Genomic DNA, 12,562 nt, shown 5'->3' with positions numbered 1-12,562 from the left:
AGATACAGAAGACCTCTTGGAGGCTGGGCCTGGAAACAAGGGTTTATGTTACTTGGTCACGGCAAGGGTCAGTAACCTGAGGATCCAAACGGGCATCGGAATATTGCCTTGGGAACATAGGTGTGTCCAGGGCTGTGGAGTCGGAGTTGTGGAGTCGGAGTCGGGAGCAATTTTGGGAGGAGTCAGAGTCGGTAGAAATGTACCGACTCTGACTTCCAAATAAATTTTGATTGACAAGAAGCAATTTTGGGTGGAGTCGGACAGTAGAAAAATAGAGGAGTCGGAGTTGGAGTCGGACAGTAGAAAAATAGAGGAGTCTGAGTCGGAGTTGAAGGTTTGGTGTACCGACTCCACAGCCCTGGGTGTGTCCCTCTGCTAAGTTCCTTGGCTGGCAAGTAACAATCTTTCTTGCCTACAAGCTACTTCGTAGATTATATGCATACTTTTTAGTAGCTTTGCAGATCTGAGAGTGTGTATGCTTGTGATTTCCTTCTTTTTTACATTTAATAAAGCATTTATATCTTATGTCATTGTTTTAGTATTACTTACATTTAACAAGGCAACCTAGGGAACTTGAAGGGAAAAGGGGTGTTAATTGACAGAGCAAAGACTGAGGTTTCTTGGTATCTGGGCTGACAGTGAGCTCTTCTTGTTGAGAGGTCTAAGAAGGCACCTGGTACACACTACTGCCAGTCCTACACCTACATGGAAACAGCATGGGTAGTTGGGAGTGTTACCAGCAAACCCCTCTGGGAATCCTGAGGACCACCAAGGATTCAGGAAAAAATTGCAACAGATGTATTTTTGATACAAAGCTGTGTTCAAATGTGATTTTACCATGCTTAGCCACATCAAGTCAACTGAGTCCTTGGAGGTCTGCCCACCTAGTTTGATGTTATGGGATCAGTTTCAGTTTTTGAGGCCTGACGTGCTTCTAACTGTTTGACTGACTACATGCCCTCTCAACTCCTGCCCATCGTGGCCTATTTGAGTAAGTCAGGGGAAGGGATTAACCAGGTGGATCCAGAGCATAATGGAGTAGTGCCTGGCAACCTTCTCTGGCCTGGAGATCTGCAATGATAACTACCACCTAGTCACTTAAGAAGGTGACAGTTGTTCAGCTACAAGCATTCTTGGAGGAGACTATTATATGAACCCATCCAGTTTGGGCTTAGGCCTGGTTTTGGGACTGAATCAGCTTTTGCTTTTGTGATGGATTATTTTTATCAGGAGAGGGGTGGGAGTGCAACCCTGTTGTTTGCTTATTCTGGGACTCTCTCTGGCTTTTAGTATCATTCACCATAGCATCTTACTAGATCGGCTTGTGAGCCGAGAGCGGGAAAGGGACATATAGAGACCATACCTTGTCCCCTGGGTAATTATGTTGAGGGGTGCTACAGGGTTGCATCTTGTCTCAGTGGTGTTTAACATCTACATGAAGCCATTGGGAATGGTTATTAAGGAATCTGGAGCAAAACGCCACCAGCTCCAGAATCTGAATTTTCATTTTTTAAAAAAACAAGCTTCTAGCCTTCCTAGAAAGAAGGTTATGGAACAAAACATGCTGGTACTGTGCTGGCAATCAAGATGCATCTCTCCTGTGCTGGGTTCAACTGAGATCAGGCAGTGCCTAGAAAATATTTTCTGAAAATACTACTGTACATTAAGTATTGGTGAATGCTAACGAATCTCCTCCCCCAAAAGACAAATGTGAAAACTTTGCAAAGCCTCCTGCTTTGCAAAACCTGATGACCAGGAACTCATTATGAATTGTGAGTTCAAATCCCCACTCGTGTCTCCTGGGTATAAAGGGCCAGCTAAAGATCACCCCCACAGTGAGTGGCTCTGGGGTTATGTGCCCTGCCACCTGTGCAGCCGTGGGCAAGCTGCATAGTCCCAACAAGCCCAGTTACCCCCCAGCTGGCAGTTACGGACAAGGAAGGGGCTGGCTTGTGCAGCTGTGGCAAGCTGAGCAGGCCCTAGCCAGCTGGGGAGGACTAGCCTCAGAGGGAGGCAATGGTAAACCCCCTCTGAATACCGCTTACCATGAAAATCCTATTCATAGGGTAGCCATAAGTCGGGATTGACTTGAAGGCAGTCCATTTCCATTTTACAGTAGGGCCTCACTCATACGGCAGGTTATGTTCCAGACCCCCGCCTAAAAGTGAAACCTGCCTAAAAGCAGAACTCTGTCAATAAAATGGCGCCCAACCCCTGAAAAACACCGTAAAAGCAGAACAAGTGTCGTATGAGTGGGGCTTTACTCTAATTTTAGCTGCCGCATTAGCGGAACGCCAAAAAGTGGGCCACCAAAAAGCGGGCCCCTACTCTATATAGTTAACTTACAGTACAATGGTATACATGTCTACTCAGAAATCTCTTTGTGTTTAATGGGGCTTACTTTCAAGTAAGCGGGTATAGAATGGCAGTCAAGGCTTTGGTTTCGGGTGGGCATTGGAGAAAAACAGGGTTCTTGTGCCTTTAACAGCTGTATGGCAGGCAGAAATTCTACAAATCAGGTCTTTACTAATATTGAAATACAATTGTGGGAAAAGCTTCATCATGACTACTCTCTAATTTTGTGTTATGCCATGCCCTCCACAGAAGCCATTTTGTGACTGGTGCCCCCAGCACACTCTCAGAATTTGAAATATGCCCTCTGGTCCAAAAAGGTTGGCAACCCCTGATGTATAGACATATGGAGCCTCAAATTTTCCAGAGCAAGATTCTGATTCAGAGTCAAGGTGAAGAAAGCTATGCCTGAAGCAGTCCAAGTCAAATCTGTCCTTTTTCCAAAATAGGATCTGAGCCGGATCTAGTGTTCAGTGCACACCACTAAAAAGTGCTTAACCAACTGGATTGTGGATTGAAAATAAAGACTTATAGCAATGTGTGTTCTGTTACAAATAAGCTGTAACGGAAGTATAGCCAAGTTAGAAACAAATAACAAATTTATGTCAGTCCAATGAGATATTTGCCCAGCATCACACAGAAGAATGGAGTTACTGTAATCATTTAAGACTTCTGTGCATTCTGACACTGTAATGAGAAATGAGAACACTAACCCAGGAACTCCAAATGGAATGAGACATGAAAGTTCTGTTCCAAAATCAAAACCGAAAAGGTTTGGGGATCGTCGTTCTCTAGTTAGTTAATTATCAAAAGAGTCTTTTACTCTATTGCCCATCTGACCAAACAAATTTCACTGTGAAACCATATTTTACATGAAAGATATACTCTGGTACAAAGCCACCAATGTTAAATTGCTTGCACTCAGTTGCAATCAGGTACTTTGTAACAAAAGACAGGTTACCAGCTTGTCACTTGCAGGCAACATGGCATCCTCAAAGGCCTTCAATGGTGCCCTCAGCAGGTAGCCCAGAATCTGAGCTTTCATTTTTTTAAAAAGATAGTCGTTAGCCCTTCTAGTAATAAAAATATAGAACAAAATGTGCAGGTACACCTTCTAAGCAATTTATGTAACAGAGACTTGCTGCTCCTGCCTGTCAATGTTATTAGCCAATGAGTGAAGTCAGAGGTGAGTGAAGTCAGAGGTGTGACTGATAAGTGAGTTGTTTGGACACCAGACAATAGTAATCCCTGAGGTCCTAAAGAGCTGCTGTTTTGCCCTCCCTTTTAGTGCACTTTTCTTGCTTTTGTCTAGTCCTTGGAATCTGCATAGTTTTTTCCTTCCTTTTTCCATAGCAACCAGGACCCATCTTTTCTGTTCAGCTGAGATCAGGTAGCATCTAGACCAGTGTTTCCCAACCTTTATGAGTACAGGACCCCCTTTGTAAACTCAAAAAGTTTCATGACCCACCCATGCTAATTGTAATTTTAGTCTCTGTTAATTGAAAAACAATGGTGTGTGGCAAAATCCCATCTCCAAATATCCATTTCCATTAAAAGCTCCCTGCAGACAGGGAGGTGTTGCTTTCTTTTCTTAATGCAAAGATCCAATCAAATTGGTATACCCCTCCCCCCCACAGTCTGAAGATGTACAGTCCTGTCTCCCAACACCAGTAGGTTACAGTGTTGGACTAAGATCCAGGTTCAAATCCCCACCCAGCCATGAAGCCCACATGGTGACCTTGGACCAGACACAATCTCTCAGCCTGACCCGCCTCACAGGGTCTGTATAAGGATAAAATGGAAAGGGGGGGACCATGTGCATCACCTTGAGCAACTTGGAGGAAAGTTGGGATATAAATGCAATAATAATTAAATAAATACATTTCAGCTGCAGTATGTGGACTCCAGCCTCAGCCACCCTGATGACCTTTTTAAAAATCATCATCATCATTGAGAAGAAGCAGCAATGTGGTCATGGTGGGGATGCTGGACTGTGAAGAAAAAAGGGTGGATAGACTGAGGAGGGGGGTTAGTGCTTTTATGCCTTGGGATGATCATCAGAACTGATTTGGTTAGCATGCACTTGGGGAATAAGAGCGGAGCAGAAGGCAGATCAGCACACACATAAGCACCCCTGCTCCTCCTGCAAGCAACTGGAGGCATGCATGCATTTGGGCATGTGGGAGGAGAGAAGCCCTCAACTGCCACAGCATCTTGGAGAGAGAGACTGGGGGGCAGAGTGTAGGTGGAAGAAAGGGGGGACACTGGCACACACACTTAGCCTCAGAGTTGGGGGGTGAGCAAGTCCTGAGCTCCCTCACTGCTCCTTGGCTTTGTCTGGGCTGAAGGCGAGATCTAGAATAAGAATAATTTTTAAAAGGAGGTGGCAGTGAAGTAGGATCTAAGAAAGGCAGGCAGGCTGGCTGCCAGGTAGGGGCAAAACAGCCTTTCCTTGCAGCCTTGCTTCTTTTGCTTCACGAAAAGCCTCTCCTCTCGTTATGAGCAAGGGCGTCGTCAGCAGAGAGGGGACAGGAGTCAGCATAGCAATAGCAATCCCCTCTTCTTCCTGGTAGCTCCACCCTCAGCCTCCTTTGGCGTCTGCCACATGTTTTATAGGCAGACTCCTGCCCTTGGGACACCTGAAAGATTCTCTGCTACTTCAGCAAAATGTTAGAAGTGGGGCAAGAGCAACTCCTGTTTTGTTCTTTTGTTTATGTTCCAGAAGGGAGATAGAGTTAGGGTCCTCCAGTTGGCTAGGCTTGACTACCTTCACTTGTGATGCTCCAACTGACTTCCTTCCGTCGCAGACTGATATGTTTAGGGAAGCTTATCTGCCTCTCCTCCTTCTGCCCTTTCCTTCTCTCTTCTTCAACTGTCTGAGAGAAAGGAGACACCTTTGTCTCTGCTCTCTCCCTCCTGAGCCATGAGGGCAACTCCCAAACCTGGGCATTGCGCCTCCAACTTAGCTAGTTAGAACTACGTATGCCTTTCCTATCTACTATGTATTTCTATAAATAAAATAGCTTTTCTTATTTTACTAAGTCTTAAGTCTCAGTGATCTCAGTGCAGGGTAAAAGCCTGCCAGTTAGATAAATGGACATACTGACACACACTCATCTCAGACTGTTGACAATCTCTGCTAACATTTATACAAATTTACATAACACAAAACTCCCCTGTTGTTTGGAGCAAACAGGAGGTGTCATCAGCAGTGGCAGCGGGGAGCAGACAGCATCCAAGGAATGAAGACTTTTAAAAAAAATAATTCTTTACTGTTCACAGCCCCCTGGATTATTTTGTGGCCCCCAGGTTGGGAATCACTGGTCTAGACATTATTTTCTGCAAATACTACTACCAATTAAGCGTGAGCGAATGTTAAAGAATCCCACACCCAAAAGGCAAACGTGAAAACTTTGCAAAGAGGCTTAGGCATTTCTCCTGCTTTGCAGGAACAAAAGACCAGGAATTCATTAAGAATTCACTGTACAATTAACTTATAGTACAATGGTATACATGTCTACTCAGAAATGAGTCTCTTTGTGTTTAATGGGGTTTACTTCCAGGTAAATGGGTACAGGATGGCAGCCAAGGCTTTGGTTTAGGATTGGCATTGGGGAAAAACAGGGTTCTTGTGTCTTTAAAAGCTGTGTGGCAGGCAGAAATTCAACAGGTCAAGCTCTTTCTCGTATGGAAATACAATTATGTGAATAGCTTCACCATGACTACTCTCTAATTTTGTGCTATGCTATGCCTCTCATGGCAGCCTTTTCGTGACTGGTGTCCCCAGCACTCTCTCAAAATTTGAGATGTGTCTTCCAGTGCAAAAAGATTGGCGATCCCTGTAATAGAAGGTAGCAATGGGGGATTAGATAGCTGTTCGACAGGAACTGACCAGTGCAATAGTATCTCAATGCTCTACTTTAATTATTATTAATACAGGAATACCCTGCTATACGGACCTTCACTTTACAGACACTCGCGAGTATGGGACATATTTACAGTAGCACCATTCCCCTGTTTACGTATGCCTGCTTCACAAGAATGGACACTTAACGGCATGACACCACCGCCCGATCAGTTTCCAACTACAAGCTTTTTCTTAGAATAAGGTCTACTGTGTTTATTTTAGTTATAAATGCGTTATTTACATCAGTTATGCCCGTATATGACGATTGCAGTGCAGTATATGCACAGATAAGTGAAAAAAGAGAGTGCTTCACTTTAAGTACATTTTCGGTTTACATACTTGCTCTGGACCCATTGCGTACGTTAATGCGGGGTATTCCTGTACAAAACTGCAAAAAGACCAGCTGAAGACTTTGAGAGAGACATCAATAAGCTAATGACACCCAGATCTATTCTCCACCCCCTGAACCCTACAACACATTGGAAGCAGCAGTGCCAATCTGTAACCAAGGCCTCCCACACGTACCTATCCAGACCCTGGGATCATTGTTGGAGGCTCTTCTCCAGATATCCCTGCCAAGTGAGGAGTGATGGGTGGCTACTGGGAAGAGGGCTTTTTAATGTGATGGCACCCCATTTATTGAGCGCCCCACAAAGGGGCTCAGGGTGCCTTCTTTATACTCTTCTTAGTACCAGGTAACCCCAGCAGGTTAAGATCACAGGTTTTTGAATCTTAACTTGCTGAATATAGACCTACTATGTACTTTGTTATGCTGTTTTACTTCCTGCTACTGAAATTTTATACCACTTTTTTATTGTAGCATTGGTTGTTACTGTCACACAGGGAGAGGAACCATAAGCAAACTTGGCCTGCCAATGGTTTCAATTTGGCCTGCAAGGCCAGTTTCCCCAAACTATACCTCCTCCATCCCACACCTAACATCAACTAAAACAAGCTCCTAATTGTTCTTTTGCTGGAGTGAGGCACACTCCCACTGCCCATCAGCTTCAGGAGGGGGAAGCAACTTCCATTAAAACCACTGTTAAAATGGAGGGGGGGGAATCTCCATTTTAGCAGCAGTTTCAATGGAAAGCGTTTCCCCCTGTGAGGGGATGTTTGCAAAAGGAATTTCAAACAGCACTATACTGCTCTTTGAATTTCAAAAACCAATTTTTCATTGTTAGCCACCTTCAGGCATAAGAAAAAGGCAGTTCATCATTATATTTTATATGCTTGTCAGTGTATGTCAAACAAAAGTAGAAGTTGATGTACATATACAAGGCATACATTGAACACACTATTAAAACACCAGTGGCAAGCCAATTATATTCTTTATCAACAGTGGACTCATTTGCTTAAAATGAAAGAAAGCCCACTAGTTGAATTAAATGCATCCTAGAAGGCCTCACACAAGTACAAGGGAACTTAAGCATGAAAATGATGCTGAGACTGTGACACCTTTCTTTTCTTCTGAATAAATAACGCTGGCCTGATCTTTGCAACTTAACTAGAGTATGTTAGGGATAACTTTCTACTGAACTTCCGTACCCAATTACATGCTGGCACCAGCTAATTTCTCAAAGTTGAAGAGCCTCACCTACACTGTAAAGTACACTCAGTTAAAAAGTGATGCCAGTGTGGCTGCATTATAGAATTGTTTAATCTTAAAAATCCTTGGTCTATTTGCTGACCTAAAGGCTGTGGCATTGCTGAGAAATACATTTCTTAGAGAAACAAATTCTGATACAGTACATTTTTCCTCTTCTAACACTGAATTCAGGATAAGTCATCTTTCTGGACATTTTCATATTTGCCTTTATTAGTCATAGAAAGCAGAAAAGAAGGGAGGAAAATAAATGTGCATAAGACTAAACGTAAAATGATAGAGAGTTCAGAACTAAAGGTCACAAAGTATCAGTGAAAGGATGAATCAATATATTTCTTTATTGTCAGAAACAGGGCAAACAGTTTTACATTCACGAAGTGAGTATTTCATTTAAAACACTATCCTGTTTGCAATCATACTTTTAATTGCATACAAGTGAGGCCCCACAACAAAATGCTGCTTGAGGAGGGAAAGCCTTTGAATCTGTTAGCAGGCCTGATCTGCACCTTCAAAGCTCCCTCTTCTCAGACAGACAGACCTCCCAGAGTAGGAAAGACACACCACATGAGGAGAGAGGGTTGTGCCTGTGTTTTCCCCCCACTCTGCTTCCTTCCATGCAACCGCACATGGGCACATATTTTTCCCTGCATTAGAGCTTTTGTGACACACACACACACACACAGTATATGCATCTGCAAATATCAGGGCTTTTCTGGGCCTACTGATACTTCTCTCTTGTATTTAGGTGGATCTGTTTGGTGGTCTACATAATGATAGCACTCACTCCTGCACTTGAGAAATAGAGGAAATGATACCTAATATACCTATATTTAACAGATAATGTACAGGAAAAGCTAGAAATGTATTGCTAGATGCAGCCCACCACCCTCTTAACATTTGAAATATTTAAACCATGTGAAATATTTATTCCCTACCCCCACTAAAGGCAAGACACTTTTATTTCTAATAACTCAGCATGGTGCATTGTCTAGTCAGATAGTCCATTTGACCTCTATAGCTACTATCAATCAACTTGCGCAATTCTTCATTCTCATAACGCTTACACTTCTCAGAGAGCTATATTAATGTTCCTTCTTTGACCTTATGTCATAGGTATGAAATGCCTGACATCAGCACAGTTGTGTGAATTCTCAAGTTTTCCCTATTTAAACTGAAAGAGTCCTATTATACAGCCATATACATTTCCCATATATATTTTAGCAAAGTTATACCTTGCACCCTTTGAAACAGAAATGTGTATTTTTCAGGAACAAGAATTACTGTAATCTACTTTGGACATGGATAGGGCAGTTATAGCTAAAGCAAACAACCATACCACAATTACATATTTATGCCAGCCAAAGACTGGGAGATGGGCAATATGTCAGAGACCCTCTCCTTATTAATTTACATCTATGAAGAAGTTCTGTTACCTAAAAGGGAAAAGAGTGTGTATTCTTTCTTTGAGCAGTTACCTAAAGTGGAGTCCGGAAGACCATGTGTTACAATTGTTTACTAGCCAGACGTTTTCTAAGCAGGGATCCAGGGACAGCATGCTGTACTACCTTTCATCCAATTGTTTGAGCTTTTCACCAGAGCACTCCCTTGTAGTCCCAGAGCACACTCCCTGGGAATGCTACGGTTTCCAGTGTTATCTCACCTCCAACTCAGTATGCATCAGATATGTGAACATATTAACTAAACATTAAGGTTTATAAACCAAGTCACTATAAAAGTATTTATAGATAAAATCAGTAATGATTTTTCTATGAATACCTATACATAATCTTTTTGATAACAGATCATTATTTTATTCTACATTTTTATTTATAAACCATGTGACATCAAAGAGACATTAAAACACAACACATCTGTTTCAGCAATAGACAAACATTTCTAAATTTATCCCAAACTTTTCGTCAAAAGCTGGCTGGTTGACCACATTCACTCCGATTTAAACTGATTATAAGGTTACAAATCCTCCATAACCTTCAGAATTTTCTTGAGACACAGCTACGGTGGTGAGAGAAATAACTTTTTGCTGGCCTTGTTTGTGAATTAGTCCATTTTAGCAGATGAGAAGGTAGTATTATGGAATAATCCCTGCACAGAGCTTGCTGCTGTGTCAGCTGTTTCTGAAATATCTTATGCTCATAAATATAATTTTTAATGTGTCAAAAGCACAGCATCAAGCATCCAGTTTTTTATTTGTTTCTTTACCAAGAGCTACCAGGCTATGTCTTTCTGAGAACCACTGAATGGCATTTCTGCTTTCCTAGTGAAATTATTATTTCCCCTCACCCACATAAAGCGCACTTGAAAAGAAGATCCACATTCTTATTTACTGTTATGCCTCTTGATTTTGACAGCTAAAAGCATCTGAATCCATAGCCTATGGTCAAGCAATGACCATCAACAACTATGCACACCTTGCTCTGGTAAATGCTTCAGACCTTGAACACACACACACACACACACACACAGTAATTAGATCATCGAGGATGATTACTTAAAGTAGGCTAATTCTTCATTTACTAAGGAAATTCCTCCTTCCACGATCTAACAGAGCTTTAAAAAAAAAAAGGCATTGAAGTCAAGTAAGGCTAAGATGACTGTAAGAAGGATCTCTCAACCCCAACAACGTCAAAACCAAAGTCTACAATAGGCCTCCAAGCAAAGATGTCTCTCTCTCACCCACCACACACACACACACACAGCCACTTTTCTTCCCCTTAAGTTCTCCTACCTTTCAGAGACACAAGCAACCCGGTTATGCAAACCTTAGGCGTTTCCAAAAACACTGACCTATTTAGAGAAATGCTAAGCTCTGTTCAGGCCAAATTCCACGCCCGCCTGAAATACCAATGCTCTAAAGGAGTCTCAAAGAGATAACGGAGAAGAGGGCAAAGCGTGAATTTCCCTGGAAACTGTTTACATACGAACACACACTACAGGCAAAGGACAATGCCCCAGCCCATGCAAGGCAACCGTTCTGGAGTCAGGCACTAAAAGAGGACCCGGCTTTAAAAAGATAGAAGCGGCTCGTACACTTTTCCCCGTTTGTTTTTTACGTAGCCAAACTTTATGGGGAGGGGAGGGCGCCCTGCGCCGAAATGTACGAAGAAGGCGCAGCCAGCCTCCAACACAACCGCCTGACTAACCTGCTGCTGGCTGGTGCCTCTTTCTCTTTCTCCCCCACTAGGGATTCTGCTGCCTCGAACAGCTCTGGGCCCTTTTCCCAGCCCGCAAGACTCCCCGCCGGCTCACAAACCAGAGCCTGGCTTGACACGCGGCTCTCTTGGAGAGCCGCTGTTCTCGACTTGTTGCCGGGACGTTGTGGTGCCCAGCCCCCGAGGGGCAAGCAAGCCGTCGAAACGGCATCTCCTCCAAACCCTGATTCAACTTCCTCAGCGAGTCAAAAGGAAAGGCTCAAACTTCAAACTCCGCGCCGAACAAGTCCGCGGTTTGAGCCGCTCCCTCAGAAGAACAGCCCTTGAAACGAGCGTTGCTATGCAAGGTACTTTGCTCGTCAGCGCGGCGCGAGCCGCACTCGCTCAGCCCTTCTTTACCTTGCCCAGGCGGAGCGCGCGAGCTCCTCCAACTTGGTCCTGCGCTCTTCAAGGGGGAGAGAGTTCCGCGGGGTCTCCGCTGTTCTTCCAACTCATCCGTGTATTCAGGTGTGAGCGTGCTTTCTCTCGCACGGATGGGGAGGAGGGGACCGCACGGAACAGCGTGTCCCAACAGCGAGCCCCAGCCTTGGACCAGGGCAACGCGCCGGCTAGATCCCGCCAAGCGCATGCGCCCGCAGCCTGGCCTTGAACGACCCTCGCCAAGCAGGTGAGCGGAGCGCGAGCATACGCGGTCTTGTGCGCGACTGAAGATCAGGTGAGCGGCAGTGATGCCGTCCCCTACTGTTTTTAATGTCTGAACCAGCCCATAATTAGATGTCACAGATGTGATGAGCTTATGCTATACAAACTCTCATGTACGGTATTGCTCCTTGCAGAAGTTAGACTTGAACAGAGAGATTGTATGGTCCTTGTATGGAGGCAGTCACGGAAGAAGGGCTAATAGCGTAACATGGTTGTGATGCTATGCTCAATCTGCAGCAGAGTCAACAATAGTTGCAGGAACAAAAGCTTACATGGCAACACACACTCCAACAGTGTTTCTGGCAATTCAACAGCCACACACTGATCACGGCCGTGCATTTCACAGTACCCCCATGTTATCCAAGCATTGAAGGTGCCAATCAATGAACAGCAATGGTTGTACAACCTCATGATGTGACCTAGTGGTGGCTCCAGGATTTCAGGCACCCTCAGTTGCTGCCACCCCTACCCAAACTTGGAAGAGATGGGACATGCAAACTGAGAATTTTCTTAGGCTGCACCTGCTCTTCTTGGACATTGTACAAGGTGGAAACTATAACACTGCTAGAGCAGTGGATCCTTTGTTGGTTTTTGGGCCCTGGCAAATGTCACTCTTGTGAAAAATGGATATGTACTGCCTTCAAGTCAATCCCGACTTATGGCGACCCTCTGAATAGGGTTTTCATGGTAAGCCTGTGGGACTTCTGCCTGGCAGACCTGCATCCTGCAGGACCAGGCCCCAGGTACCCAGCCAGCTGGGACTGATTGCTACCATCTGTCCCTCTTTGGAGGGATACATAAGCTGGCTGGCTGGGGTGGCCTGGG

At 44.2% G+C, this 12,562-nt stretch overlaps 1 protein-coding gene across 9 annotated transcripts in view; it reads right to left on the bottom strand.

Moving 5' to 3' along the window:
• Positions 1–11,741, bottom strand: part of ZNF385B (zinc finger protein 385B) — a 319,282-nt gene extending 307,541 nt beyond the window's left edge. For 5 of the 9 annotated variants that reach the window (XM_061608316.1, XM_061608302.1, XM_061608308.1 and 2 more), the window contains exon 1: positions 11,435–11,741. In XM_061608316.1, coding sequence (XP_061464300.1) covers positions 11,435–11,663 — 229 coding nt within the window. In that variant the 5' untranslated portion in view covers positions 11,664–11,741. The remainder of the gene's footprint in view (positions 1–11,434) is intronic. The other 4 variants (XM_061608307.1, XM_061608306.1, XM_061608304.1 and 1 more) reach the window with 1 other exon arrangement.
• Between the last annotated feature and the right edge of the window lie 821 nt (positions 11,742–12,562).

Source organism: Rhineura floridana, chromosome 2 (assembly GCF_030035675.1).
Source record: "Rhineura floridana isolate rRhiFlo1 chromosome 2, rRhiFlo1.hap2, whole genome shotgun sequence".
Classification (NCBI taxonomy): domain Eukaryota; kingdom Metazoa; phylum Chordata; class Lepidosauria; order Squamata; family Rhineuridae; genus Rhineura; species Rhineura floridana.
This window is presented reverse-complemented; position numbering and strand designations above follow the sequence as displayed.